The sequence below is a fragment of the Leucopleurus acutus genome, assembly GCF_964270905.1.
Source record: "Leucopleurus acutus genome assembly, chromosome: 8".
Classification (NCBI taxonomy): domain Eukaryota; kingdom Metazoa; phylum Chordata; class Mammalia; order Artiodactyla; family Delphinidae; genus Leucopleurus; species Leucopleurus acutus.
In genome coordinates this window covers 100,666,970-100,692,669 of record NC_139151.1, presented here as the reverse complement: position 1 = coordinate 100,692,669, position 25,700 = coordinate 100,666,970, and the positions used below count along the sequence as shown (strand labels likewise).

Genomic DNA, 25,700 nt, shown 5'->3' with positions numbered 1-25,700 from the left:
ACACCCACTCTCACCACTTTTATTCAGCATAGTATTGGAAGCTGTATCCACAGCAATCAGAAGAAAAAGGAATCCAGATTGTAAAGGAATAAGTAAAACTGTCACTGTTTGCAAACGACATGATACATAGAAAACCTGGAAGATGCCACCAAAAAGCTACTAGAGCTCATCAATAAATTCAGTAAAGTTGCGGGATACAAAATTAATACACAGAAATCTGTTGAATTTCTATACACCAACAACAAACTATCAGAAAGAGAAATTAAGGAAACTCATTTACAATCGCATCAGAAAGAAAAGGAATAAATCTAAGGCAGTAAAAGACCTGTACTTGGAAAACTATAAAACACTGATGAAAGAAATTGAAGAGGACACAAACAGATGGAACAATATTCCATGTTCTTGGATTGGAAGAATTAATATTATTAAAATGACCATACTACCCAAGGCAATCTACAGATTCAGTGCAATCCCTATCAAAAACTAATGGCATGTAGTCTTTTTTTTTAAATTTTATTTTTTTATACAGCATGTTCTTATTAGTCATCAGTTTTATACACATCAGTGTACACATGTCAATCCCAATCTCCCAATTCATCACACCATGCCCCCACCCCCCCACCGTTTTGCCCCCCTTGGTGTCCATAGGTTTGTTCTCTACATCTGTCTCAATTTCTGCCCTGCAAACTGGTTCGTCTGTACCATTTTTCTAGGTTCCACATACACACGTTAATATACAATATTTGTTTTTCTCTTTGTGACTTCACTCTGTATGACAGTCTCTAGATCCATCCACGTCTCAACAAAAGACCCAATTTCGTTCCTTTTTATGGCTGAGTAATGTTCCATTGTATATATGTACCACATCTTTATCCGTTCGTCTGTCGGTGGGCATTTAGGTTGCTTCCATGACCTGCCTATTGTAAATAGTGCTTCAATGAACATTGGGGTGCATGTGTCTTTTTGAATTATGGTTTTCTCTGGGTATAGGCCCAGTAGTGGGATTGCTGGATCATATGGTAATTCTAATTTTAGTATTTTAATGAACCTCCATACTGTTCTCCATAGTGGCTGTATCAATTTACATTCCCACCAACAGTGCAAGAGGGTTCCCTTTACTCCACACCCTCTCCAGCATTTGTTGTTTGTAGATATTCTGATGATGCCCATTCTAACTGGTGTGAGGTGATACCTCATTGTAGTTTTGATTTGCATTTCTCTAATAATTAGTGATGTTGAGCAGCTTTTCATGTGCTTCTTGGCCATCTGTATGTCTTCTTTGGAGAAATGTCTATTTAGGTTTTCTGCCCATTTTTTGATTGGGTTGTTTGTTTTTTTAATGTTGAGCTGCATGAGCTGTTTATACATTTTGGAGATTAATCCTTTGTCCATTGATTCGTTTGCAAATATTTTCTCCCATTCTGAGTGTTCTCTTTTCGTCTTGTTTATGGTTTCCTTTGCTGTGCAAAAGCTTTGAAATTTCATTAGGTCCCATTTGTTTATTTTTGTTTTTATTTCCATTACTCTAGGAGGTGGATCAAAAAAGACCTTGCTGTGATTTATATCAAAGAGTGTTCTTCCTATGTTTTCCTCTAAGAGTTTTATAGTGTCCGGTTTTACATTTAGGTCTCTAATCCATTTTGAGTTTATTTTTGTGTATGGTGTTAGGGAGTGTTCTAATTTCATTCTTTTATATGTAGCTGTCCAGTTTTCCCAGCACCACTTATTGAAGAGATTGTCTTTTCTCCATTTTATATCTGTGCCTCCTTTGTCATAGATTAGTTGACCATAGGTGCATGGGTTTATCTCTGAGCTTTCTGTCTTGTGCCATTGATCTGTGTTTCTGTTTTTGTGTCAGTACCATATTGTCTTGATTACTGTAGCTTTGTAGTATAGTCTGAAGTCAGGGAGTCTGATTCCTCCAGCTCCGTTTTTTTCCCTCAAGACTGCTTTGGCTATTCGGGGTCTTTTGTGTCTCCATACAAATTTTAAGATTTTTTGTTCTAGTTCCATAAAAAGTGCCATTGGTAATTTGATAGGGATTGCACTGAATCTGTAGGTTGCTTTGGGTAGTATAGTCATTTTCACAATATTGATTCTTCCAATCCAAGAACATGGTATTATCTCTTGATCTGTTGGTATCATCTTTAATTTCTTTCATCAGTGTCTTATAGTTTTCTGTCTACAGGTCTTTTGTCTCCGTAGGTAGGTTTATTCCTAGGTATTTTATTCTTTTTGTTGCAATGGTAAATGGGAGTGTTTCCTTAATTTCTGTTTCAGATTTTTCATCATTAGTGTATAGGAATGCAAGAGATTTCTGTGCATTAATTTTGTATCCTGCAACTTTACCAAATTCATTGATTAGCTCTAGTAGTTTTCTGGTGGCATCTTTAGGATTCTCTATGTATAGTATCATGTTATGTACAAATAGTGAGTTTTACTTCTTCTTTTCCAATTTGTATTCTTTTTATTTCTTTTTCTTCTCTGATTGCCGTGGCTAGGACTTCCAAAACTATGTTGAATAATAGCGGTGAGAGTGGACATCCTTGTCTTGTTCCTGATCTTAGAGGAAATGCTTTCAGTTTTTCACCATTGAGAATGATGTTTGCTGTGGGTTTGTCGTATATGGCCTTTATTATGTTGAGGTAGGTTCCCTCTATGCCCACTTTCTGGAGAGTTTTTATCATCAATGGGTGTTGAATTTTGTCAGAAGCTTTTTCTGCATCTATTGAGATGATCATATGGGTTTTTTTCTTCAGTTTGTTAATATGGTGTATCACATTGATTGATTTGCGTGTATTGAAGAATCCTTGCATCCCTGGGATAAACCCCACTTGATCAAGGTGTATGATCCTTTTAATGTGTTGTTGGATTCTGTTTGCTAGTATTTTGTTGAGGATTTTTGCATCTATGTTCATCAGTGTTATTGGTCTGTAATTTTCTTTTTTTGTAGTATCTTTGTCTGGTTTTGGTATCAGGGTGATGGTGGCCTCATAGAATGAGTTTGGGAGTGTTCCTTCCTCTGCAATTTTTTGGATGAGTTTGAGAAGGATGGGTTTTAGCTCTTCTCTAAATGTTTGATAGAATTCACCTGTGAAGTAATGGCATTTAGTCTTTTGTGGAGACACAAAAGACTTGCAATATCCAAAACAATTTTGAGAAAGAAGAACAGAGCTTGAGTTGTCATGCTCCCTGTCTTCAGACTGTACCAAAGCTACAGTAATCAAAACACTATGGTACTGAAACAGAAACAGACACATCAATGAAGCAGAATAGAAAGCCCAGAAATAAACCCACGCACTTATGGTCAATTAATCTATGACACAGGAAGCATCAATATACAGTGGGGAAGAGACAGTCTCTTCAGTAAGTGGTGCTGGGAAAACCAGACAGTTACATGTAAAAGAATGAAATTGGAGCATTTTCCTGCACCATATACAAAAGTAAACTCAAAGTGTGGGAATTCCCTGGCGGTCCAGTGGTTAGGACTCTGCGCCTCCACTGCCAGGGGCCTGGGTCAGGGAACTAAGATCCCACAAGCCACACGGTGCATCAAAAAAAACAAAAAGTAAACTCAAAGTGGATTAAAGACCCTAAATGTGAGACCAGCAACCATAAAATTCCTAGAAGAAAACACAGGCAGAACACTCTTTGACATAAATCATAGCAATATTTTTTGTATCCATCTCCTAAAGCAAAGGAAACAAAACCAAAAATAAACAAATGGGACCAAATCAAGGTTTTGCACAGCAAAGGAAACCATCGACAAAACAAAAAGATAGCTTACCAAAATAGAAGATATTTGCAAATGATATGACTGATGGGTTAATTTACAAAATGTATAAACAGCTCATACAACTCAACATCAAAAAATCCAATCAAAAAATGAGTAGAGGGACTTCCCTGGAGGTCCAGTGGTTAAGACTCTGTGCTCCCAAATCAGGAGGCACAGGTTTGATCCCTGGTCAGGGAACCGGGATCCTGTAAGCCGAACAGCACGGCCAAAAAAAAAAAAAAAACGGCAGAAGACCTGAATAGACATTTTTCCAATGAAGACATACAGATGGCCAACAGGCACATGAAAAGATGCTCAACATTGTTAATCATTAGAGACATGCAAGTCAAAACCACAATAAGATAGCATCTCACACCTGTCATACTGGCTATCATCAAAAAGACCACAAATAACAAATGGTGGTAAGGATATGGAGAAAAGGGAACCCTTGTGCACTGTTGGTGGGAATGTAAATTGGTGCAGCCACTGTGGGAAACAGTATGGAGTTTCCTCAAAAAAGTAAAAATATTAGAACGACCATATGGTCCAGCAGTTCCACTCCACTCCTGGGTATATATCCAAAGAAAATGGAAAACACTAATTTGAAAAGGTACATTCACCCCAGTGTTCACAGCACCACTATTTAGAATAGCCAAGATATGGAAACATCCTAGGTGTCCATCAACAGGTGAATGGATAAGGAAGATATAGTATATGTATACAATGGAATACTGCTCAGCCATAAAAAGAATGAACTCTTGCCATTTGCAGCAACTCTTGCAACAATGAATAGGCTTGGAGTGTATTATGCTTAGTGAAATAAGTCAAAGACAAATAGTGTATAATATCACTTATATGTGGAATCTAAAAAATAAGACAAACTACTGACTATGACAAAAAAGAGACAGACTCAGATATAAAGAACAAACTAGTGGTTACCAGTGGGGAGAGTGAAGGGGGAGGGGCAACATGCGGGTGGGGGATTAAGAGGTACAGACTACTGTGTATAAAACAAGCTACCAGGATACATTGTAGAGTTCAGACAATATAGCCAATAGTTTATAACTAATTGGAGTATAACTTTTAAAAATTGTGAATCACTATGTTGTACATCTAAAACATATAATATTGTAAATCAACAATACGTCAATTAAAAAAAATGGAAAGAAAAAAATGAATGAATGTAACAAAACAGAAACAAATTCACAGATATAGAGAACAAACTAGTGGTTACTGATGGGGAGAGGGAAGGGAGAGGGGCAAGATAGGGGGAGGGGTTTAAGAGATAAAAACTGTATATAAAATAAGCTACAAGAATGTAAATATTCTACAGCACAGGGAATATAGCCAACATTTTATAATAACTTTAAATGGAGTATAATCTGTAAAAATTTTGAGGGTTTCCCTGGTGGCGCAGTGGCTGAGCGTCCGCCTGCCGATGCAGGGGACACAGGTTCGTGCCCCGGTCCGGGAGGATCCCACATGCCGCGGAGTGGCTGGGCCCGTGAGCCATGGCCGCTGAGCCTGTGCGTCTGGAGCCTGTGCTCCGCAACGGGAGAGGCCACAACAGTGAGAGGCCCACGTACTGCAAAAAAACCCACAAAAAAACAAAAAATTTTGAGTCACCATGTTCTATACCTGAAATTACTATAGTATCTTAAGTCAGCTATACCTAATTTAAAAATATATTTTCTCCTGGAAAAAAAAAAAAAATGAAGGTTCCTGGCAGTCTACTGCACTCACATCTGTGGAATCAGAATCTCCAAGTATGAGGCCAGGAACCTGTTTTTTTTACCTTGCCCAATTCTTCAAACTACTTCCATGTTCTCAGTTCGGTAAGAAGAAAGGCCATTAGTGGAGAGAATCAAGGAGAGGAGGTGTGGGAGTTCTGAGGAATCTGCAGGTTCACACATTCCCGCCCACTTGCTCTGATGCCTTCAGGCAATGTCCAGGCCTGGATGTTCTTTATTCCCCACAGCACCTAGCAAGCAGAGTGCTTGTACTCCTGGTTGTTGATCAAGTGAAACTGGATGAACACCTGCATTTGTATAAAGCAGGTTTCCCAACACCAATGCATTAAGCAGCCTCACATATTTAATTGGGCAATTTAACGGCACTGTGAAGACAGCAGTCTTGATCCTAGAACCAGGAGAACTGACTGATTCTTACCTGGTTCAACTGAGACCTAGGGAATTCAGTTGAATTGCTGAGTTAGGCCATAACACTGGAGCTCTTCAGGCTACAATGTTTTTGTTTTTTGTTTTTTGGTTGCATTGGGTCTTTGTTGCTGTGTACGCTCTAGTTTCTGCGAGCGGGGGCTACTCGGGGGCTACTCTTCGTTGCGGTGCGTGGGCTTCTTATTGTGGTGGCTTCTCTTGTGGAGCTGTAGGTGTGTGGCAGGTAGTAGCTGTAGTAGCTGTGGCATGTGAGCTCAGTGGTTGTGGCTTGTGGGGTCTAGAGCGCAGGCTCAGTAGTTGTGGCGCATGGGCTTAGTTGCTCCACGGCGTGTGGGATGTTCCCGGACCAGGGCTCGAGCCCGTGTCCCCAGTATTGGCAGGCGGGTTCTTAACCACTGCGCCACCAGGGAAGCCCTACAGTGTATTTTGAATATTAGAATATTATAGATCCAAAGAAACAGATTTGTATCAATAAAAGCTTTGTGTTCTTTCCCCAATGCATGTGTGTTTTTTTAAGAATTTATTATTATCATTATTAATTTTTTTGGCTGCATTGGGTCTTTGTTGCTGCGTGCGGGCTTTCTCTAGTTGCGGCAAGCAGTGGTTACTCTTCCTTGTGGTGTGCAGGCTTCTCATCGTGGTGGCTTCTCTTGCTGCGGAACATGGGCTCTAGGTGCACAGGCTCCAGTAGTTGTGGCTCACGGGCTCAGTAGTTGTGGCTCGCAGGCTCTAGAGCACAGGCTCAGCAGTTGTGGCGCATGGGCTTAGTTGCTCCACAGCATATGGGATCTTCCCGGACCAGGGCTCGAACCCGTGCCCCCTGCATTGGCAGGTGTATTCTTAACCACTGTGCCACCAGGGAAGCCCCTGCATATGTGTTTTAAATAGAGTTAGGGAATTCCCTGGCGGTCCAGTGGTTAGGACTCCGCACTTCCACTGCAGGGGGCATGGGTTCCGTCCCTGGACAGGGAACTAAAATCCCGCATGCCAACAAAAGTGAAAGCCTTTTATTTAAAAAAAAAAAAAAAGTTAGAGTTATAGTATGTATACAACTTCTAGTCTTCCTTGAAAAAGTGTCATAAGTATTTTTCGGTGTTAGTACTCGTTTGTTCATTGGTTTAGCAAACATTTGTCGCTGCTCCTGTGAGCTAGTCCTCCTGGATCTGGGGATAGGGAGAGAACACAAGAGGCCGCAGACTGGTGCTGGGTGAGGAGAATGAGGTTTGTTCTGGGACAGCTGAGAGGCATGAGATGCATGGTCTTAATGCTCAGAAGAGAGGGCTAAGCTAGAGATAAGGACTGGGGAGTCAGCAGCTTCTGGGTGAAACCATGGAGGTAGATGAGACTACCCAGGGACAATGGGTAAAGTGAGAATAAGGACAGGACAGCTCCCCATGGATTCCAGGCATATGTGGTGAAGGGAAGAATCTGTCCAAGAGACTGAGGAGGAAGTTTTAGGGAGATGAGAGAAAAAAGCAAAGAGATGTGAAGCTGAGGTGGAAAGAATTTTAGGGAGAAAGGGGTCGTTATTTCTTGGTGCCCCTGAGAAAGGAAGTGTGAATCCTCAAGCATTACTTGGATCAGGGGGCTTGGATTAATTGGATCAGTGCCAGCAATTTCAGTTGAGTGGCTCAGAAGCAATCTGGCAGTAGATTGAAACATAAAAGGGAAATAACAAAGGAGAGAAAACTTGTGTGCAATGATATGAAAAAGAAACTGAAAATTTGAAAGGATGATGTTTTTAAAATAGACCCAGATATTCTTGTGTTTGCTTCCTGCAAATGCCAGTGGATCTGGATTTGAGCACCCTCGTGAGAAACCACTGATTTAGTCCAAAGTTCTCAGTATGTAGTTTCCTGGGCCCCATCCTAGAATCTCTGAATGTGAGACCTAAGAATTTGCTTTTTTTTCTTCTGCCCACTCCTTGTGGCATGTGGGATCTTAGTTCCCCAACCAGGGGTCAAACCCCGGCTCACAGCAGTGAAAATGCTGAGTCTTAACCACGGGACCGCCAGGGAATTCCCTGGCGGTCCCGTGGTTAGGACTTCACGCTTTCACTGCTGTGGGCTCAGGTTCGATCCCTGGTCGGGGAATTAAGATCCCACAAGTCACTTGGCTTGGCAGAAAAAAAAAAAAAGAAAAAGAATCTGCGTTTTTGTTTTTGTTTTTGATTTGCGGTACGCGGGCCTCTCACCGTTGTGGCCTCTCCCGTTGCGGAGCACAGGCTCCGGACGCGCAGGCTCAGCGGCCACGGTTCACGGGCCCAGCCGCTCCGCGGCATGTGGGATCTTCCCGGACCGGGGCACGAACCCGTGTCCCCTGCATCGGCAGGCGGACTCTCAACCACCGCGCCACCAGGGAAGCCTGAATCTGCGTTTTTGAGACGCTCAACAGGCGATTCTTATGTTTTTCTAAGGTAGAAAAACTGCTGATGTAGTGTTAGTCATTTTCCTTTTCCCTCCAACTTGTAAATTAAAATTTTTCAAACTATAGAAAAGTTGGGAGGATAGCATAAGGAACACCTATATTCCTCTCACCTGGATTCACCAACGGTTGACATTTTGTCACATTTGCTTCCTCTCACCTTTTTTTTTTTCTGAATCATTTAAAAGTAGGTGCAAACATCATGACATTTTATCCCCAGATACTTCAGCAAGCATCTGCCAAACATAGGTCTTCTCCTGAGCAGCCACAGGACCGTTATCAAGCCTAAGAACATGAACGATTCTCCAGCACAGGCCAGCACTCAGTCCATACTCAAATTTCCCCAACTGGTCTAAAAAAAAAGCTTTTAGCTTTTTTCCTTCAATTTAAGATTCAGGCAACATTCATACATTTCATTTGATTGTTGTGTCTCTTTAGTCTGCCTTTTGTTTTTTGTGTGTGTGTGATACTTACATTTTTTTGAAGAGGCCAGCGTCTCTTGTACGAGGTCCTCCATGTTTATTTGTCCCCTGTTTTCCCTATGATTAAATTTAAGTTCCATGTATTTGGGAAGCCCGAGGTTATATCTTTTATTGGTGGTACCAAGTTTGGCCGCTTGTTCAAGGGGGTGACCATCAGACTGAGTCATCTGTGGAGTGATGCTTTGGGTCCCTGTGAACTTCCAGTTCCTTAGCCCCCTGATGGTCCTTGCCTGATTCGTTTGTGAGAGTGTGTGTTGCAAAATGGTAATTTTCTAATTTGCTCATTCCTTCTACATTTATTAGCTGACATTCTTCCTTAAAGAAGTTTTCTGTCTTAAAATTACTATAGAATAATAGTAATTTCTTTCCTTGTATTAGATTTCATTCACAGACTCCCATTTAAAATCTTTTAGATGCCAGATTGCATTCATTGTTTTTCCACTTTTGTTAAGCAAAGCCATTATAATTGCCGATATGAATGAGCTTAATTGGGTATGAGATGACAAACGCATCCACACTGAGAAATGTAGTTATAGCCCAAAGCTAGGAAACCTGATAACTTTAGCCTCCCTGACATAAACAGGGAGCCGTGTACAATCCAGGCTCCTGTATTTGGACAGAGATTAGCTCGCCGTCCTCATGACCACCTTACCAGGACCTTGGACTTGCAGCCACTGGCCCAGCCTTTCCTCTCACTTCCTATTTGATTACCAGGCTCCACCAACTTTTCTGACCTCACAGCTCCCACAGGTGCCTGCTCCCAGCGAATCCCTTTGCAAAGACCAGGGTTTATATTTGGTTTTTAGGACTCTGCATATTCAGATTAGCTGGGATATGTTTGATTTTCCTCAGCAGTGTCTCAAGAGATTGCCATTCTTCTGAGAACTTCTCTATATCCTGAGAGACATGTTCTACTAATATAGGGCTTTTCTTATCCCTTGACTTTCTGTCCACATCATCAACTTTTTCTTCCTTTCTCACTCAGAACCAGGGTTTCCTTACCATAATGGTCTGTGAACTTTTCTCCCTTTTTACAAATGCAATACTGTTTATTAGACAAAAATCAATAAATACCAATGAGCAAAAAAATATAACATTTTGGATCCTCTTAGTATGGGTTGGGCACTTTATATAACTCATTTAAGATTGACAACAAACTTACGATTTGTGTTATCCTCATTTTTCCTTCCTTTGCAGTTGAGGAAAATGAGACTTGAGGTTAAATGACTGGCTTAGGGGTCATAAGCTAATAAGTTGCAGAGTTGATTTTCAAACCACAGCCAACACTTGTTTATATTACCCTTCCAGAGCTTTTTCTATATATCAATACAAATATATAAACATGCAGAAAATACACTTCAACAGCATTCTTTTTAATCCAGTGTCATTCTCTTTCCCCTCCTCCCGGCCCTATCCCCAGGATCGACGAGAACGTGCTGGGAGCCCAGCTGGATGTTGAGGCCGCCCACTCAGAGATCCTCAAGTACTTCCAGTCGGTCACCTCCAACCGGTGGCTTATGGTCAAAATCTTCCTCATCCTCATTGTGTTCTTCATCATCTTTGTGGTCTTCCTTGCCTGAACCCTCTCCACTCTGAGGCACTCCATGGGGGTTTGGAACCCTCCTGGGAGGGCAGGTGGCCAGAGCTGCCACTGAGCCTGTGCAGGATGCTTGGGAGAAAGGCCCTGCTTCCTTCGAACTGCTAAGAATGGCCACTGCCCCCAATCCCCCACTCCTTTCCTCTGGCCACCCTGTCCTCCCCTCCCCACCCTCCAGCCCATGAAACACACACGGTTCTGGATTTGGACTCTGCTGTGAAGTGGCTGGAAGGGAGCAGAGGCCAACTGGGGGCTCATCACGCAGGTTGTCTCCACTAGGAGATTTTTATAAACCCTCCCCAGCCTGTCGCAAAAGAAACTTTGGCAGCAAGGGGAGGTGATGTCCTTCCTCACCTTCCTGAGAGTGAGGAAAGGAAGTGAAACTGGCCCAGGGACCAACTTTCCCATCTGGATTAGAATTTGACCTCTTCTTCCTCTCTTCACCATGTGAGGCAGGGGGCCCTGAGCCCCTCGGCTGCCTGCATAACCCCAACTTTGGCTGCAGGTGACTCTCAATCTGCCAAATGTGCTGCAGCCTGTTTTCTCCCAATTACAACAAGACTGTCAGCCTCACTAGCCATGTCGTCATTTTTGGGTGGGAGCGTCAGAAGGCCTAGGCAGCAAGTGGAGTGAGCCCACTGCCCAATATTATAACTGAAAGGGTTGGGCTGATGGCCCCAAGGGGCCAGGCTTTGGGCTCCATGCACACAGCTGCCTCCAGCAGGGGATAACCAAGTGCAGCAGCACTTAATTAGCATGGAAACTTCCCTTCAAAGCGGGGAGCAGGATCTCAGAGTGGGTCTCTGATGGGTGGCAACTTCAGGACCATCTCCAGAAGTATTTGGACCTGTTTCATCTGCATCCTCCAACCAGCTGGCCCCACATTTTCCTTGGGCTGGATGAAGCAGGAGTTCTGCCTGCTGCCAGGAGTGAAAGGTGAAGAGAAGTGTTTGTTCGCAGCTCCAGCTGAGGCTCGTGGTCCCCTCGAAGCCCCTCACCAAATCCAAGCTAGTCACACGAGAATGAAGTAGAGACCTGCCTGGAACACCTACCCTCCAGGGAGGTCAATATGCTTGTCAGTCCCGAGCAGGACCCACGACCACATCGTGCCAAGGTCACCGGAGTTCCCCCATTTCACACACCCAAAGGAAGCTCAAGCTATAGCGAGGACCATCACCATCACACTGGGCTGGCCATAGCACTTTGCGGGGGGGGGGGTTGTCTAGGAGAGCCCAGGTCTTTCCTAGGCCTGGTGTTTTAATATTTCCTCTCCCCTTGGCCTGTGTTCAGAGGGTGGTCTTCCTTGCATCTTCACTGCCCAGTTGACCCACGAGGTGGGTTTAGCACAGCACATCGGTGGTGGGTGGGGCGGTCTGTGAAGACGACCAAAGCCTGACAAATGCAGTTTTTCTCATTTGACTCTGCAACTCTTCTTGGGGGAACGCAGAGATAGGAAGCTTATTTCATAAATATTTGTTGAGTTTCCGCTACGTGCTAGGTATGGTACTGAGCCAGGTGCTGGAGAAAAAAGCCATGAATTAGTCAAGTCCCTGCTCTCTTGGAGCTTACCTTCTAGTTTTCTATTTTTATAGGCGAGGAAAGCACGGCATAGATAACGCAGATGGCAAAGGGCTGGGCTGAGCTGAGACTTAAGCCCTGGCTGGATCCCCGTAGGGGTCTATGAGCGGTCACTCCCACTCCAAGGCCCTTGGTCTCCCATTCCTCGGCAGCACTTCTTGTGGCTCCTCTTCCCTGTTCCTCTTGGAATCCTGGGCTGTAGCGTCCAGCTCTCTGCTTGAGCCCCTACCTTTGTGGTGCTGGTCTAGCGGCGGACGGATGCGAGTAGGGGGCGGGGCGAACTCGCGGTAACTCTGGGCTGCGCGAGCTCGGGTCTTGGGCGGGGCGTGCAGCGCCAAGTCCCGCCCCCGGCGCGTCTGCTCGTCGGATGCGTACGCACATGTCCCAGCGGCCCCGCCTGTTATTGTAGGACGTCGGCTGTCTGTGACGAGCTCGACCCCATAAAAGCGGTGGCACCCAGCGCAGGAGCACTTCGCCTTGGAGCGCCTAGGCGTTCGGACGTTGGGCTGGGTTGCGGCCCGCGACAGAGCCCTCCCTTTCTCGGTGTGCCATGGCGGACGAGGGGAAGTCGTACAACGGTCAGTGCCGGCCCTTGGGTTGGGGAGCGGGACGATCTGGGCTCAGCTGGGCAGCGCCGGCCTAGGCCGCAGCGCCGGGGCGTGAGGCCGCGAGGGGCCCGGCGTCCGCGGGGAGCGGCGGTGCTCGGCGCCGGCCCGGGGCGAGGCAGCCCGGGGGTTTGGCTGAACTTGAGGGTGGGTGCCCGACTTGTTAATTCCGGAATCCTGGCGTTGCGAGCACCTGCGGCTCGAAGCCGGTGGCTCGGCAGCGTGGTGATGAGATTCCTTTGAACTTTGTGGATGGTTGATACCTGTCAGTTCAATTTGGCTGCCAGACTCTTTAATGTGAGTCGGTGCCCTGCTCTTGGGCCGCTGGTGCCCTATTTTCTACCGCGCGTCCAGTCGGTCTTGCCCCCTTCCCCTCCCCCCCACCCGCCGCGGCTTTGGCTTAATATTTTAGACCTACACACTAACTCGATGTTCTAGTCCGAACACTACATTGGGTTTTAGTCCAGAGTAGTGGTTAAGAGCACACGACAGCCGAGGTTTCAATCCTGAGTTGGCTATGCCAATCTTGAGTGAGTTAAACACTCAGGCCTGATTTTCCACCCCTTTAATAAGGATAGAAACAGTACCTACCCCCTGAGTTTGTCTCCGTGTGTGCGTTAAAACGAGATGGTTCGTGTCAAGTGCCTGGAGCATAGTGCCTGGCATTGGAGAAAGCCCTCAATGAACGTTAGCTGCGCTTTCTATTCATTTATTATTTTTTCCCTAGGGTCATTTCTTGAGGTTCATTGTTTGCAGAGTATTACGCATTAGACAGACCTTTTTGGGTAATCATGCGTCTTTTTTAAGAAGCCATTCCTACCCACCAGGGTTCAGAGGATCATATTCCTGGAGAACATTTGAGGACCCTTGGTGAAACACCCTAGCTGCCACTAGAACCTGAATTTAGGAGTTGTCTCCTGAGTTAAGAGGCATTTCTGACCAAGGAAACAAAGAGCTCACTCCCTAAACTTCAGAGTGGCAGTTTGAGAATAAGGCTTTCAAAAGAAGCTCTTAAATTGGTCATATTTGTAACTGATGTTTGTACTGTATAGGCGAAAGAGGTATTGTTTACTGAAAGCTAATGTAATCATTGTGATTGGTTTTCTGAGATGTGAGAGAGGTCACCTTGGGATTAAGTAGATTTGGGTGGGCTGACATCTGATTTCAGGTGACTTTCAGGGAGTCTGAGTTGTGTCCAGTTACACTTGGGTCACTCACACTTCCACATTCACTTAAGAGTGGCAGTTTAAGAACAAGAATTTTATTTATTTAGTTTTTTTTAGTAAGGTTGATTTACAGTATTATGTTAGTTTCAGGTGTATGACATAGTGATTCAGTATTTGATAAATTTGATTCCATTAAAAGTTATTACAAAGTAATGGCTGTCACTGCCCATGCTGTACAATGTATCCTTGTTGCTTATCCATTGTATATTTAGTAGTTTGTATCTCTTAATCCCATAACCTTATCTTGCCCCTCCCCACTTCTGTCTCCCCAGTGGTAACCACTAGTTTGTTATCTATATCTGTGAGACTGTTTCTGTTTTGCTGAATATATTTATTTTTTAGATTCCACATGTAGGTGCTATCATACAATAATTGTCTTTTTCTGTCTGACTTATTTCACTAAGCATAATACCCTCCAAGTCCATTCATGGTGTTGCAGTGGCAAGATTTCATTCTTTTTTATGACTGAGTAGTATTCTGTTGTGTATATATGTACCCCATCTTCTTTATCCATTAGTCTCTTGATGGACACTTGGGTTGCTTCCATATCTTGGCCACTGTAAATAGTGCTGCTATGAACTTTGGGATGCATGTATCTTTATTTTTCCCCCCTGAACACAAGTGAAGCTCATATGGTATATAACACAGGGAACTCTACTCAGTGCTCTGTGACCTAAATGGGAAGGAAATCCAAAAAAGAGGGGATATATGTATACATATAGCTGATTCACTTTGCTGTACAGTAGAAACTAACACAGCATTGTAAAGCAATTAAACTCCAATAAAAATTTAAAGATTTAAAAAAAAAACAAGTGAAGCTTATATGTTTTCTTCCCTTTTTCTTAGTTTTGATGTTTTCCTTTTTTTTTAATTTTTATTTTACATTAGCGTATAGTTGATTTACAATGTTGTGTTAGTTTCAGGCGTACAGCAAAGTGATTTAGTTATACATATATCTATTTTTCAGATTCTTTTCCCATATAGGTTATTTCAGAGTTTTGAGTAGAGTTTCCTGTGCTCTATGGTAGGTCCTTGTTGATTATCTGTTTTATATATAGTAGTGTGTATATGTTAATCCCAACCTCTTAATTTATGCATGTATCTTTTTGAGTTAGTATTTTTTGTTTTTTCCAGATATATAACCAGGAGTGGAATTGCTGGATCATATGGTAGCTCTATTTTTAGTTTTTTGAAGAGAGAACAAGACCTAAAAGAAGCCCTTAAATTGGTCATATTTGTAACTGATGTCTGTGCTATATAGGCAAAAGAAGTATTGTTTACTGAGAGCTGATGTAATTATTGTGATTGTGATGTAACTATTGTGACTGATCAAATTTTCAGTGAGGGTAGTAGACTTAGGGAATGAACTTATGGTTACTAGGGGGGAAGGGTGGGGGGGCAGGGATAGTTAGGGAGTTTGGAATTGACGTGTACACACTGCTCTATTTAAAATGGATAACCAACGAGGACATACTGTATAGCACAGGGAACTCTGCTCAGTATTCTCTAACAACCGAATTGGGAAAAAAATTTGAAAAGGAATAGATAACATTTATATGTATAACTGAATTACTTTGTTGTACACCTGAAACTAACACAACGTTGTTAATCAGCTATACTCCAATATAAAATTAAAAGTTAAAAAAAATTTTGAGTGGGATTAAGTAGATTTGGGAGGCTGAGAAAAGCAGACTTCAGACGACTTTCAGGGGCTCTGAGTTGTATCCAGTTAAACTTGGGACACTCGCACTTCCACATTCTGCTGCTTCTTTCTATAGTTCCAGTTTCTGCTTCATTTTTCTAAAGACTTTACACAGTTTTCCAATCATTTTCCCCTGTTGCTGCCATCCCACGGAGAGGGTTCTTTCCCTGGACAGGCAGAAGAGTTTGCACAGAGGTGGTCTCTGTAGTGAGTGTGTATCTCATCTGATAGTGCCGGGTGCCGGATGCTGTGGTTGCCAGGCAAGGTAGCTGAACCAGTGATGTATTTTCTCATTTAAAATTCTGTTCCCAACCCCAGAGCACGATGATCGTGTTGGTTTCCCTCAAAGAAGAAAGAAAGGCCGGGGCCCCTTCCGGTGGAAGTATGGTGAGGGGAACCGGAGGTCTGGAAGAGGAGGTTTCGTTGTTCGGTCTTCCCGCCTTGAGGAAGAGAACAGAGATGTGGCAATGAGCGATGCCCAGGATGTTTCCCGAGTACGATAGTAAGTAACCAGTTGATCTGGTTTGAATTTATCGACCCCCTCATTTATGTAGCCCTCTTACTGTCCATGTCATTTCTCTTCCCGCCTGGAAGAGAGAGAAATGCCAGGATCTGCTTAATGGTTGAGCAGTCTTAGTTGTGGTCCTGGTAACAGTGCAGGAAAGTCTTTGAGAAGACATTCCTGACCTTTCTGAGTGTTCTATTCTCTCCCTCCCCACAGCAACCCCTATGCTGCACGACCCAACCGTAGGGGTGATAATTGGCACGAGCGGTCTCGAATTCATGTTACTGTGCCTCTGCGGAGAGATAGAGCTCCTCCAGAGAGGGGAGGGGCTGGCACCAGCCAGGATGGGACCTCAAAGAACTGGTTTAAGATTACAGTGAGTATCTTGGAAAGTACATGGTGCAGGGGAGCTATAGGGGGCTGGGCTCAGAGTTAAGGTGTTTACTTTTCACATTAAAAAATCAGTGTTCTCAGCTGTTAACTCCACAATCAGGTAACCATTCTTTCTCCTAAGAGTCAATATCTTAGAACACCTAAGAGCAGGTTCAGAAAAGGAGAAGGGGACAGGTAGGACGGGGAGGCCATCTAAAGGGAAATGCGGTAACTGCGGTTGGGAGGTGGAATAACGCCTCCACATGTCTCCATCTGACTCAAGCTGAGTGTGGAGCTGGGGGTCCCTTGAGTTCTCTCAGGGGCAGGCAGGTTATAAATGATGTCTTGGAACTTTTAGAATCAAACAATTTGAATCTTTTGAGGAATAATAAGTATAAATGGACAGAAAGGAGGTTAAGGAGTTCGTGTTTGGCTTGAGTAGAAACCCTTTTTTTTGGCCACACCGTGCAGCTTGTGGGATCTTCTTAGTTCCCCCACCAGGGATTGAACCCGGACCACCAGGGAGTTCCCAGAAAACCTTTTTTTTTTTTTAAATATTTATTTGGCTGCACCGGGTCTTAGATGTGGCATGCGGTCTAGTTCCCTGACCAGGGATCGAACCTGGGCCCCCAGCATTGGGAGCGAGGAGTCTTAACCACTGGACCGCCAGGGAAGTCCCCCCAGAAACCCTTTAATTGACCGTTTCTTCAGAGCTTGGCAGATGATACGAAAGGAGGACTAGAGTGGGTCTGCTGTTCAGTATTAGTTATGTGTTGTTCCCTTCTCTTCTCTTTCTCTCATCTAGATTCCTTATGGCAGGAAATATGACAAGTCATGGCTCCTGAGCATGATTCAGAGCAAGTGCAGCATCCCTTTCACTCCCATTGAGGTAAGAGAAGGCCCAGGTGTGTGGCTGGGGACCAAGGAGCAGGTGGAGGTACCATCTGCACGGGGGTGCTCTGGGCTCCCAAGTCCAATGCTGTTGTTTTCTCTTCTTGCAGTTTCACTATGAAAACACACGGGCCCTGTTTTTTGTTGAGGATGCCAGTACTGCCTCTGCATTGAAGGCTGTCAACTATAAGATTTTGGATCGGGAGAACCGCAGGGTATGTGTGAAGGGCCTGGCTTGGTTGGGGGTGGGGATTGGTGCTCAGGGCATGGACTGGGTCTTGGTCCTGGGGCTTAGGCCTCCCTGGAGTTCACCGTGCCCATGCGTGTCTCCCCTGCAGATATCTATCATCATCAACTCCTCTCTTCCACCCCACACTGTGCAGAACGAACTGAAGCCAGAGCAAGCAGAGCAGCTAAAGGTGAGGCAGCCGCAAGGGATGGGTGCTTCCACCCGAGTCCTGCCAGTTCTCACCCTCCACCCATGCCCACACGCAACTCCAGTGACCGCTGAATCCTTTGTATTCCTCTGTAGCTGGTCATGAGCAAACGATACGATGGCTCCCAGCAAGCACTTGACCTCAAGGGCCTCCGTTCAGACCCAGGTATGGTTGATAGCAGTAATTCTCAGATGGGTGGCGGCAGAGGGGGATCTGTCAGGCAGGGAACATTTGAGGCTGGTTTGGTGGGAACGCTGGCCTGGGTGAGCCCTCTCAGACTTCCCTTTCCTTCCTGAAGATTTGGTGGCCCAGAACATTGATGTTGTCCTGAATCGTAGAAGCTGTATGGCAGCCACCCTGCGAATCATTGAAGAGAACATCCCTGAGGTGAGGCCTTTGTCCCACTAGGTGGGAGGAAGCAGGGTGGGATAGATAGATAGATAGGATGGGGTTGGGAGGCAGGTTTGTTTCAGATTCCCTTGCTGCTGGTGCTTCCTCTAAATTCTTCTCTCCCCACAGCTGTTGTCCTTAAACTTGAGCAATAACAAGCTGTACAGGCTGGATGACTTGTCCAGCATTGTGCAGAAAGCACCCAATCTAAAGATCCTTGATCTTTCTGGAAATGAGGTGAGATTGAGAGCCTGTTTGTGTTTTGGATGGGGTGGGCAGAGGGTGGAGAGAGCTTGCCTGGTGGCAGCAAGAGGCGAGGGAGGGCATTTAAGGGATGAGGTGGGGCTTGGGGGTGGGAGGAATCTAGCTGGCTCCCTTTACCAGCATGTCTTTCCCGCCTTTTCTCCCCATCCTTTGCAGCTAAAGTCTGAGCGGGAGTTGGACAAGATAAAAGGGCTGAAGCTAGAAGAGCTGTGGCTTGACAGAAACACCCTGTGTGATACCTTTCGAGACCAGTCCACCTACATCAGGTCAGTTTTAACCTCTGTCTCCCCTCCTGGGAACCTTCACCCCCTAGGAGGCTGAGCTGATGCACCCTGACCAGTGCCCGTCTGCAGACGTGCAGCCCTGAGCTGGAACCACCTGTCCTTGGGGAGGATCATGTGCTCCTCCCTTTTGTCCATCCGTGACACCCAGCTTTGCCCCAGGCCTCCTTTCCTTTCTTCTCACCTTTCTGCCTGTTTGCTGGTTCTGTGGCTTTTCTCCTTCCTTCCTGAACACAGGGTTTTCTACACTCCCCCTACCCTGTTGTTCCATGAAGAGCAGCTCCCTTTTTTACCGTGGCTAGGGGTCATATCTTGTATATCATGCCCCATACATGGAGTTGCTTTGAGCCAAGAGCCTGGTATCCCTGGGCAGAGAAAGCCCTCCCTCCCTGGGACTTCCTGCTGATGGAAGTTCTTCCTTCCTCTGTCCTGCAACGGCCCCTCTTGCCCTTTTGCCAAGAGGCGCTCTCTTCTCACAATCTCCTTGCCCAAGGCTGGTGCCTGGGCTTTCCTGCCCACACTGAGGTTGAGGCCTCCTGGTGGCTGGTGCCGTGCAATCGGTCTCTCTTGCCCAGTGCTGTAAGCTGGGCCCTCCCTGGAGGAGAAACCTGGGTTCCCGAAGACATGTGACCAGAGCCGGGGCCCCGCCAGTTGGCGAGGGAATCCCAGGGCAGGTGCTGGGCGTGGAGGCCACGGGGGCATAGGCTACCAAGGTGACAGAGAACTGACCTTCTCTGGGGGCGCTGCACCTCGCTCACTCGCACACCTCACATCTCCCTGCTTGGCCCCGGAGGATGGCTGGTTAGCCAGAGACGGGTAAGATTCCTCAGGGAAGGAACAACCTAAGACAGGCACAGTCGCAGAGGGGCCATCAGGAGAGAACTTGGGGGCCAACAGAGGTGGGGCACAGACCCTCACCCCCCCAACTTTGCAGGGGCCTGAACCCTCACCCCTTCTGAGGGAGGTCTCCTGTCCCCATGGCTGCTTCGCTTCCCACGCCCAGCTCAGATGGGAACCCAGGTAGCAGACAAGAGACCTGGCCAATAGCAGCTGCTCTCCCGCCGCAGCAGGGCTTTGTTTCCCATTTCCTCCGTGGACCACAGGGAAGAGGGAGCTGAAAGAAAGGGCTGTGTCAGGTGGCTTCTTCCTTTGTTCTCCCTCTTCTTTCTAAATGACTCTTTGCCGTGTAGTGCTTTCGCTTTTCCTTTGCTTTCTCTTTCCTCTTTCTCTCTCCTCGCCAGTATCGGCCCCGTCTCCTTGGCTCCTTCCTCTCCTGCCTTTTCTCTCTCTTCTCCGTTTCGTCCCCTCGCTGCTTCCTTGGCCTCATCTCCTCCTGAGCCCTGCCTTGCTCATCTCCCTGCCCCAACATCCTGTGCCATTTCTGCGGTGTGTTCTGGTCTTGGCCGTGGCCAGACCTGGCAGAAGTGATGGATACCTGTTGAGGCAGTGGAGCCCCTGGGCTCCCACCCCATTCCCTCCTCCCGGGGGCTGCACAGGTGAGTAGGTGGAAGGTAAGGGGGGCAGGGAGGGAAAGGAGGTCCTGGCTTAAAGCTTGGGCCGGGAGTGCTGCTTCTGTGGCATGCTCAGAGTCACTCAGAGAAGAGAGGGTCGTCCTCCGAGGCAGTCATTTCTGGGTGCCCAGGAGAGGTGGGGAGTTGGGACCATTTTTCCTGGAGCTCAGAGGCTGGGAAAGAGTGAGGACAAGAGGGTGGGATGGGCTGTCCCTCGGGCATTGGTATATTCACCCCTAGAGCAGCCCAGGAGGCACGGTGGCTCTGAAACATCACTCATTTCTGTCCCATTCTTGACAGCGCCGTTCGAGAGCGATTTCCCAAATTATTACGCCTGGTAAGTACCTAACTTTTTTCATTCTCTTCTAAGGAGCATAGCATCTCGCACCCTCAAAGTCTTGCCTAACGTGTTTGTATGATCGCTGATTTGGGGACATGGAGCCCTTTGAGAATCTGACAAAGTCTCTAATCCTTTTTTTTTTTTTTTTTTTTTTCCCTGGTTGTGGGGTGGGGGGAATCAAGCCATTTTATTGAGGACCTTTGAGGGAGGGTTGAAGGGCCGGTAGAACAATGAGATCTGACATCCTTCTCCCAGCTGGGATCTCCCCAGCTTCACAGTCGCTGAAAATATAATCATTCTTCCCAGAAAAACACCTGTAGACAAAAGTTGCATCTATCAGGATTCATGGACCCTTGCCATGTCTCTTTTACACTTGACCTGTGACCCCTCACTCTTAGTTCTCCCATCTGAGTGCTCATCCAGCCTTTTCTGTCTGGTTTATATCGTCGGCTGCCACTTTCTTTCTGCAGGACGGCCATGAGTTACCCCCACCGATTGCCTTTGACATTGAAGCCCCCACAGTGTTACCTCCCTGCAAGGTGAGTGGAGGGGGCCGCAGTTGGGGGCACAAGAGTTAGCGCTCACGTTGGGAGGAGAGTCCTGGTTACGTGGTCCTAATATCTGTTTGATTCCAGGGAAGCTACTTTGGAACAGAGACCCTGAAGAATCTGGTCCTGCACTTCTTGCAGCAGTGAGTATCTCAGGTCACCTCAGGCTGGGGAGCGGTGGGCTAGCCCCAGCACAGCTCGCTCTCGGGAGCTGTCGGTCACTGTGCGGCCCCAGATTGTGGAGCTCAGGCTTTCCCTTTTGTTTTCCTCGTAGGTACTATGCGATATATGACTCCGGAGACCGGCAGCAGCTCCTGGATGCCTACCACGATGGGGCCTGCTGCTCTCTGAGTATTCCTTTCACCCCCCAGAACCCTGCCCGGTGAGTGTCACATCCCAGAACCTGCCCAGGACCAGAGTTTCTCAGCAAATACAGGCCAGCACGTGCACATGCACACCGTTCTGACCACTGCCTCCTTTTTCTCCTGTTCCCCCCAGAAGCAACTTAGCTGAGTACTTCAAGGATAGTAGGAATGTGAAGAAGCTTAAAGACCCTAGTAAGTGTGTGATGTGAGCAGAACAGGTTGGGAGAAGGGGATGGGAAGGGGCTGAGTGTGGGCTGAGTGTGGCAGCTGCTCACCTTGGCTTCCCCTCCTCCCACAGCCCTGCGGTTCCGGCTGCTAAAGCACACACGTCTCAATGTTGTGGCCTTCCTCAATGAGTTGCCCAAAACTCAGCATGACGTCAGTTCCTTCGTGGTAGACATAAGCGCCCAGACAGTGAGCACCTATGTCTTCCTTGGCAGAAGGGCGGAATTGGGGAAGGGGCGGTTAAGAGGCAGGGAGGACTCGGGCTCTGGCTGGGAGCCTACGTGGTACCCGATGCTGCTGCTTCTCTTTCAGAGCACGTTGCTGTGTTTTTCTGTCAATGGGGTCTTCAAAGAAGGTGAGGGTCTTTGGAGTGCCGAGTTTGCAGAGTGGTCCCTTTCCCAGCTAGTCGTTCTCAGCACTCTTAGCTTCCCAGCTACCTTCTCTTCTCTCTTCTTCCTTGACCTCCTTCTCTCATTCTTCCCCCCAAGCCTACCCTCTCCACCTGTCTTTTCCTGTCTGGGATATGGGAAAAGCCTGAGGTTTAGAAGGACACAGACTTTGGAGTCAGGCAGGTCTGAGCTTCCATCCCAACTTTGGTCCTCTGTGTCTGTGGGCAATTTACATTACCTCTGAGCCTGAGTCTTTATTTGTGAAAGGAAGGGGGTTAGTAATAGCCATCTCACAGTGTTGTGGTGAGTAAGTGAAGTGATGTACGAGATGCTTGACACCGGGCCTGGCACACACACACTCCACTAGTGGGATAACAGTGTTGTTGTTATTACTGTCCTCCCTGACCTCTGATACTCCTCCCCACTGTGCTCCCCTGTGCACACATAATCATCCCTGTCTGGCCCACTTAGGGTTCTTTGTATCAAATGAGACCATGATTTTTGAGGAGCTGTTTGAAAACATAAAACATGAGTGACTCTGACAGGTTGTCACCATTGTTATCATTGCAGTGGATGGAAAATCTCGGGACTCTTTGCGAGCCTTTACCCGGACATTCGTCGCTGTTCCTGCCAGCAATTCAGGGTGAGTGTTGGACTTACCGTATGGGGTCCCAGTCCCAATCCATGGCCACCACTGTGAAGATTGGGGAGGGTGGAGTCGGTCCTCTGGGTATCTTCAGACATTCAGAAACGCAGGGGGTGATCAGAGGAGGGTCACATAGTGGTGACGAGCTTGGCTCTGGAGTCCAGCTGTCTGGGGTTTTCATCCTGGCTCCACCACTTCTAGCTTAGGGCAAGTTTCCTCATTTGAAAAGTGGTTTAACAATATTCACTTCCTAAGTCTGTTGTGAAGATAAATGAGGGTTGGGGGAGAATGTATAATTCTAGTGTGTTTGGTAGATAATCCCATACATGGAGTCCATGGGAAAGGGAGGAAATGAAAAAGGGACCTCGTGGGTATTGAAAGGATCTGAGTGTCAAGTGAGAATAGGAATGATGTTGGGAGGATGAGGTTATCTGTCTGTCTGTCCAGCTGTCTCAGGTGCTTTTTGTCCCCAAGGTTGTGCATCGTAAATGATGAGCTGTTTGTGCGGAATGCCAGTCCTGATGAGATCCAAAGAGCCTTTGCCATGCCTGCACCCACACCTTCTTCCAGCCCAGTGCCCACCCTCTCCCCAGAGCAGCAGGAAATGGTGCAGGCATTCTCTACCCAGTCTGGCATGAACCTTGAGTGGTCCCAGAAGTGAGTACTGGACATGTGTAGGAATAAGGGTGAACTGGGATAGGGCTGCTGGTGAATAATGACTGCCCTTAAAATTTTTAAAGCCAGAACTTTTTTTATTACTTAAAGAAAAAAGACGGTCCATAAAAAAATTTTCTCTATGCATACATTAGCATAACATTTAAAGTCAAAATGAAGTCCCTCTTTTATACTGTTCTGCAACATACTTTACTTATCCCATGAACATCCTTCCCTATTAGTATAAAACTCACCTTAGTCTCATTTCTGTTAGCTATTTAATAGAAATAGGCTATTTAATATTTCTTTGTAATCGAAAGACCATTGATAGATGGATTTTTACCAACTTTTCATTTGTATAAAGAGTGCAAGAATGTATGTAATTGTTGGTGAGTGTTTCCATAGAATGGATGTTGAAGTGGCATTTAGAGATCAGGGTGACTGCGTCTTGGTTCTAATGGAGGTGCCTGTTCTTGCCCTGATCCAGGTGCCTTCAGGACAACAACTGGGACTACACCAGATCTGCCCAGGCCTTTACTCATCTCAAGGTAAGATTTGGGAATAGGTGGCTAAAAGAGATTTCCAGGCCTTCAAGAGGGTCACGGAGGCTTGGGACGCGGGCATGGGCCACCTGGCTCTACTGACCTTTTATTTTTTCTCTAAGGCCAAGGGCGAGATCCCAGAAGTGGCATTCATAAAGTAATCCATAGTCATGCCCCAGAAGATCCCTGTAAATAGCCCTTGTCTGTCCTGATGTCTCCTCTTCGGCCCCTGTGACTGTGACTGCTGGATCCCTCTCCTTACCTGCCTTCTTGAAGACTTCGGGAAGATTGAGCCTCCCTGGTGCCAGGAAGCCAAAGCTTACTTTGTAGAACTGACACTAAACTACCCGAAGGACTTAGGTGCTTTGTGTACTTATCCCAGGATCCTCCCTACTTTTTAAGATAAAGAGTGATACTGTATTTTGTGTCCAGTGTGCTGGGTTATTTTAGCCTTGCCCTTCGCAAGCCCGGGCGGGGCCGACAGATGGACTCCGAGGGGGCGCGGGCGGGGCCAGCGGCAGGAAGTCCCGCCCCGGAAGCGGCGCCGCTCAGGGGCATGGCGGCTCTCGGGCGGCGGTGCCGTGTGCGGCTGTTCTTAACGCTGCAGTCCCTTGCCGCGCGCAGGGCTCTGCATGACGTGGCCCCGCCACGGGACGTGCTGCTCTTCGAGCACGAAGGGGGTCGCTTCTTCGCCGTCCTCGGGCTGTTCTGCGCTGGCCAGGGCGTCTTCTGGGCTTCCCTAGCCATTGCCGCCTTGGCCCGCCCGCCGGCCTCCACTCGGCCTCCAGACGCCGAGTCTCCAGGCCGCGGCCGCCTGGACCTGCGCTCCGCGCTCTGGCGCTACGGCCTTGCCGTCGGCTGCGGCGCCATCGGTAAGGTGTGGTTTGCCTTCCCGGCATGGGTCGAGGAGGGCGGGCACAATCCTCTCCGCTTGGGCAAGAAGAGTAAGGGGCTCCCGACCCTCCAGGATGAACAGGCCACCCTCAAAGGTGTGTGGTACACTGGAGTCGGACGTCCCCGAGCGCCAAGCCCTCGTACAGGTTCAGGCTGAAGTCTGCCTCTCACTCTGTGACCTTGAGCGAGTTAGTACTTACGCTCTGGACCCTGTTTTAAAATGGGTGTGAGTATCTATTAAGGCTTTCGGGAGGAATGACTAATACATGATGGGGGTATAGGAGGAGCTTAGTAAATGTTACTATCATCACAATTTTTTTTTTTTTTTATTATTTGGGGGCACACGGTAAGGGTTGCTTCTTAGCTCTCCAGGGAGAACCCCAATCTTTCCTCTTCCTGCAGGTACTCTGGTACTTGGTGCTGGTCTTCTCTTTTCCTTCCGCTCTGTGCGCTCAGTGATGCTACAGGCTGGAGGGAAGCAAGTGACCCTCACCACTCATGCCCCCTTTGGCTGGGGTGCCCATTTTACAGTTCCCTTGAACCAAGTATCCTGCATGGCCCACCGGGGTGAAGTCCCTGCCATGTTGCCTCTTAAGGTCAAAGGCCGACGATTCTACTTCCTCTTGGACAAAGCTGGACACTTCCCCAACACGAAACTCTTTGACAACACTGTGGGTGCCTACCGTAGCTTGTGACGAAACCACCTCAGGTCACTCACCCCTCCCAGAGGGGAATCAAAACTGAACCTTAGGGAATGGGGTGACAACCAGGGTCACACAAGAGGCCCAGAATTCATTAACAGCAAATAAAGGAGCAGTCATCCCAAGGGCAGCTACCTGTCAGTACCTCAAAGTTTTGATCCATGCCTGTTTCGCCTTCA

General features: G+C 46.9%; 3 protein-coding genes across 5 annotated transcripts in view; all 3 read left to right on the top strand.

Moving 5' to 3' along the window:
* Nucleotides 1-11,017, top strand: part of STX5 (syntaxin 5) — a 28,483-nt gene extending 17,466 nt beyond the window's left edge. For all 3 annotated transcript variants that reach the window (XM_082844812.1, XM_082844814.1, XM_082844813.1), the window contains exon 11: nt 10,279-11,017. In XM_082844812.1, the coding sequence (XP_082700938.1) occupies nt 10,279-10,438 (160 nt within the window). In that variant the 3' untranslated portion in view covers nt 10,439-11,017. The remainder of the gene's footprint in view (nt 1-10,278) is intronic.
* A 1,436-nt stretch (nt 11,018-12,453) lies between these two features.
* On the top strand, nt 12,454-24,310 carry NXF1 (nuclear RNA export factor 1). The gene is made up of 21 exons (XM_082845792.1): nt 12,454-12,611; nt 15,885-16,068; nt 16,288-16,447; nt 17,249-17,332; nt 17,445-17,549; nt 17,673-17,753; nt 17,867-17,936; nt 18,070-18,158; nt 18,291-18,398; nt 18,582-18,691; nt 20,518-20,554; nt 21,028-21,096; nt 21,193-21,248; nt 21,380-21,487; nt 21,604-21,662; nt 21,769-21,884; nt 22,008-22,050; nt 22,655-22,727; nt 23,205-23,387; nt 23,872-23,932; nt 24,049-24,310. Exons 1-21 carry the CDS (start codon nt 12,584-12,586, stop codon nt 24,085-24,087), a joined length of 1,863 nt encoding a protein of 620 aa, XP_082701918.1. The 5' UTR covers nt 12,454-12,583; the 3' UTR covers nt 24,088-24,310.
* Nucleotides 24,311-24,482: 172 nt separating this feature from the next.
* On the top strand, nt 24,483-25,665 carry TMEM223 (transmembrane protein 223; the record flags this gene model as incomplete). Its single annotated transcript, XM_082845520.1, has 2 exons — nt 24,483-24,798; nt 25,223-25,665. 2 exons carry the CDS (start codon nt 24,483-24,485, stop codon nt 25,513-25,515), a joined length of 609 nt encoding a protein of 202 aa, XP_082701646.1. The 3' UTR covers nt 25,516-25,665.
* Between the last annotated feature and the right edge of the window lie 35 nt (nt 25,666-25,700).

Bases quoted from the DNA above. Each gene is read 5' to 3' on its own strand.
- NXF1 (XM_082845792.1), top strand. From the start codon at position 12,584: ATGGCGGACGAGGGGAAGTCGTACAACG. The intron at 18,159-18,290 runs GTGAGGCCTTTG...CTCTCCCCACAG, and splicing joins TTGAAGAGAACATCCCTGAG to CTGTTGTCCTTAAACTTGAG. The intron at 21,663-21,768 runs GTAAGTGTGTGA...CTCCTCCCACAG, and splicing joins GAAGAAGCTTAAAGACCCTA to CCCTGCGGTTCCGGCTGCTA.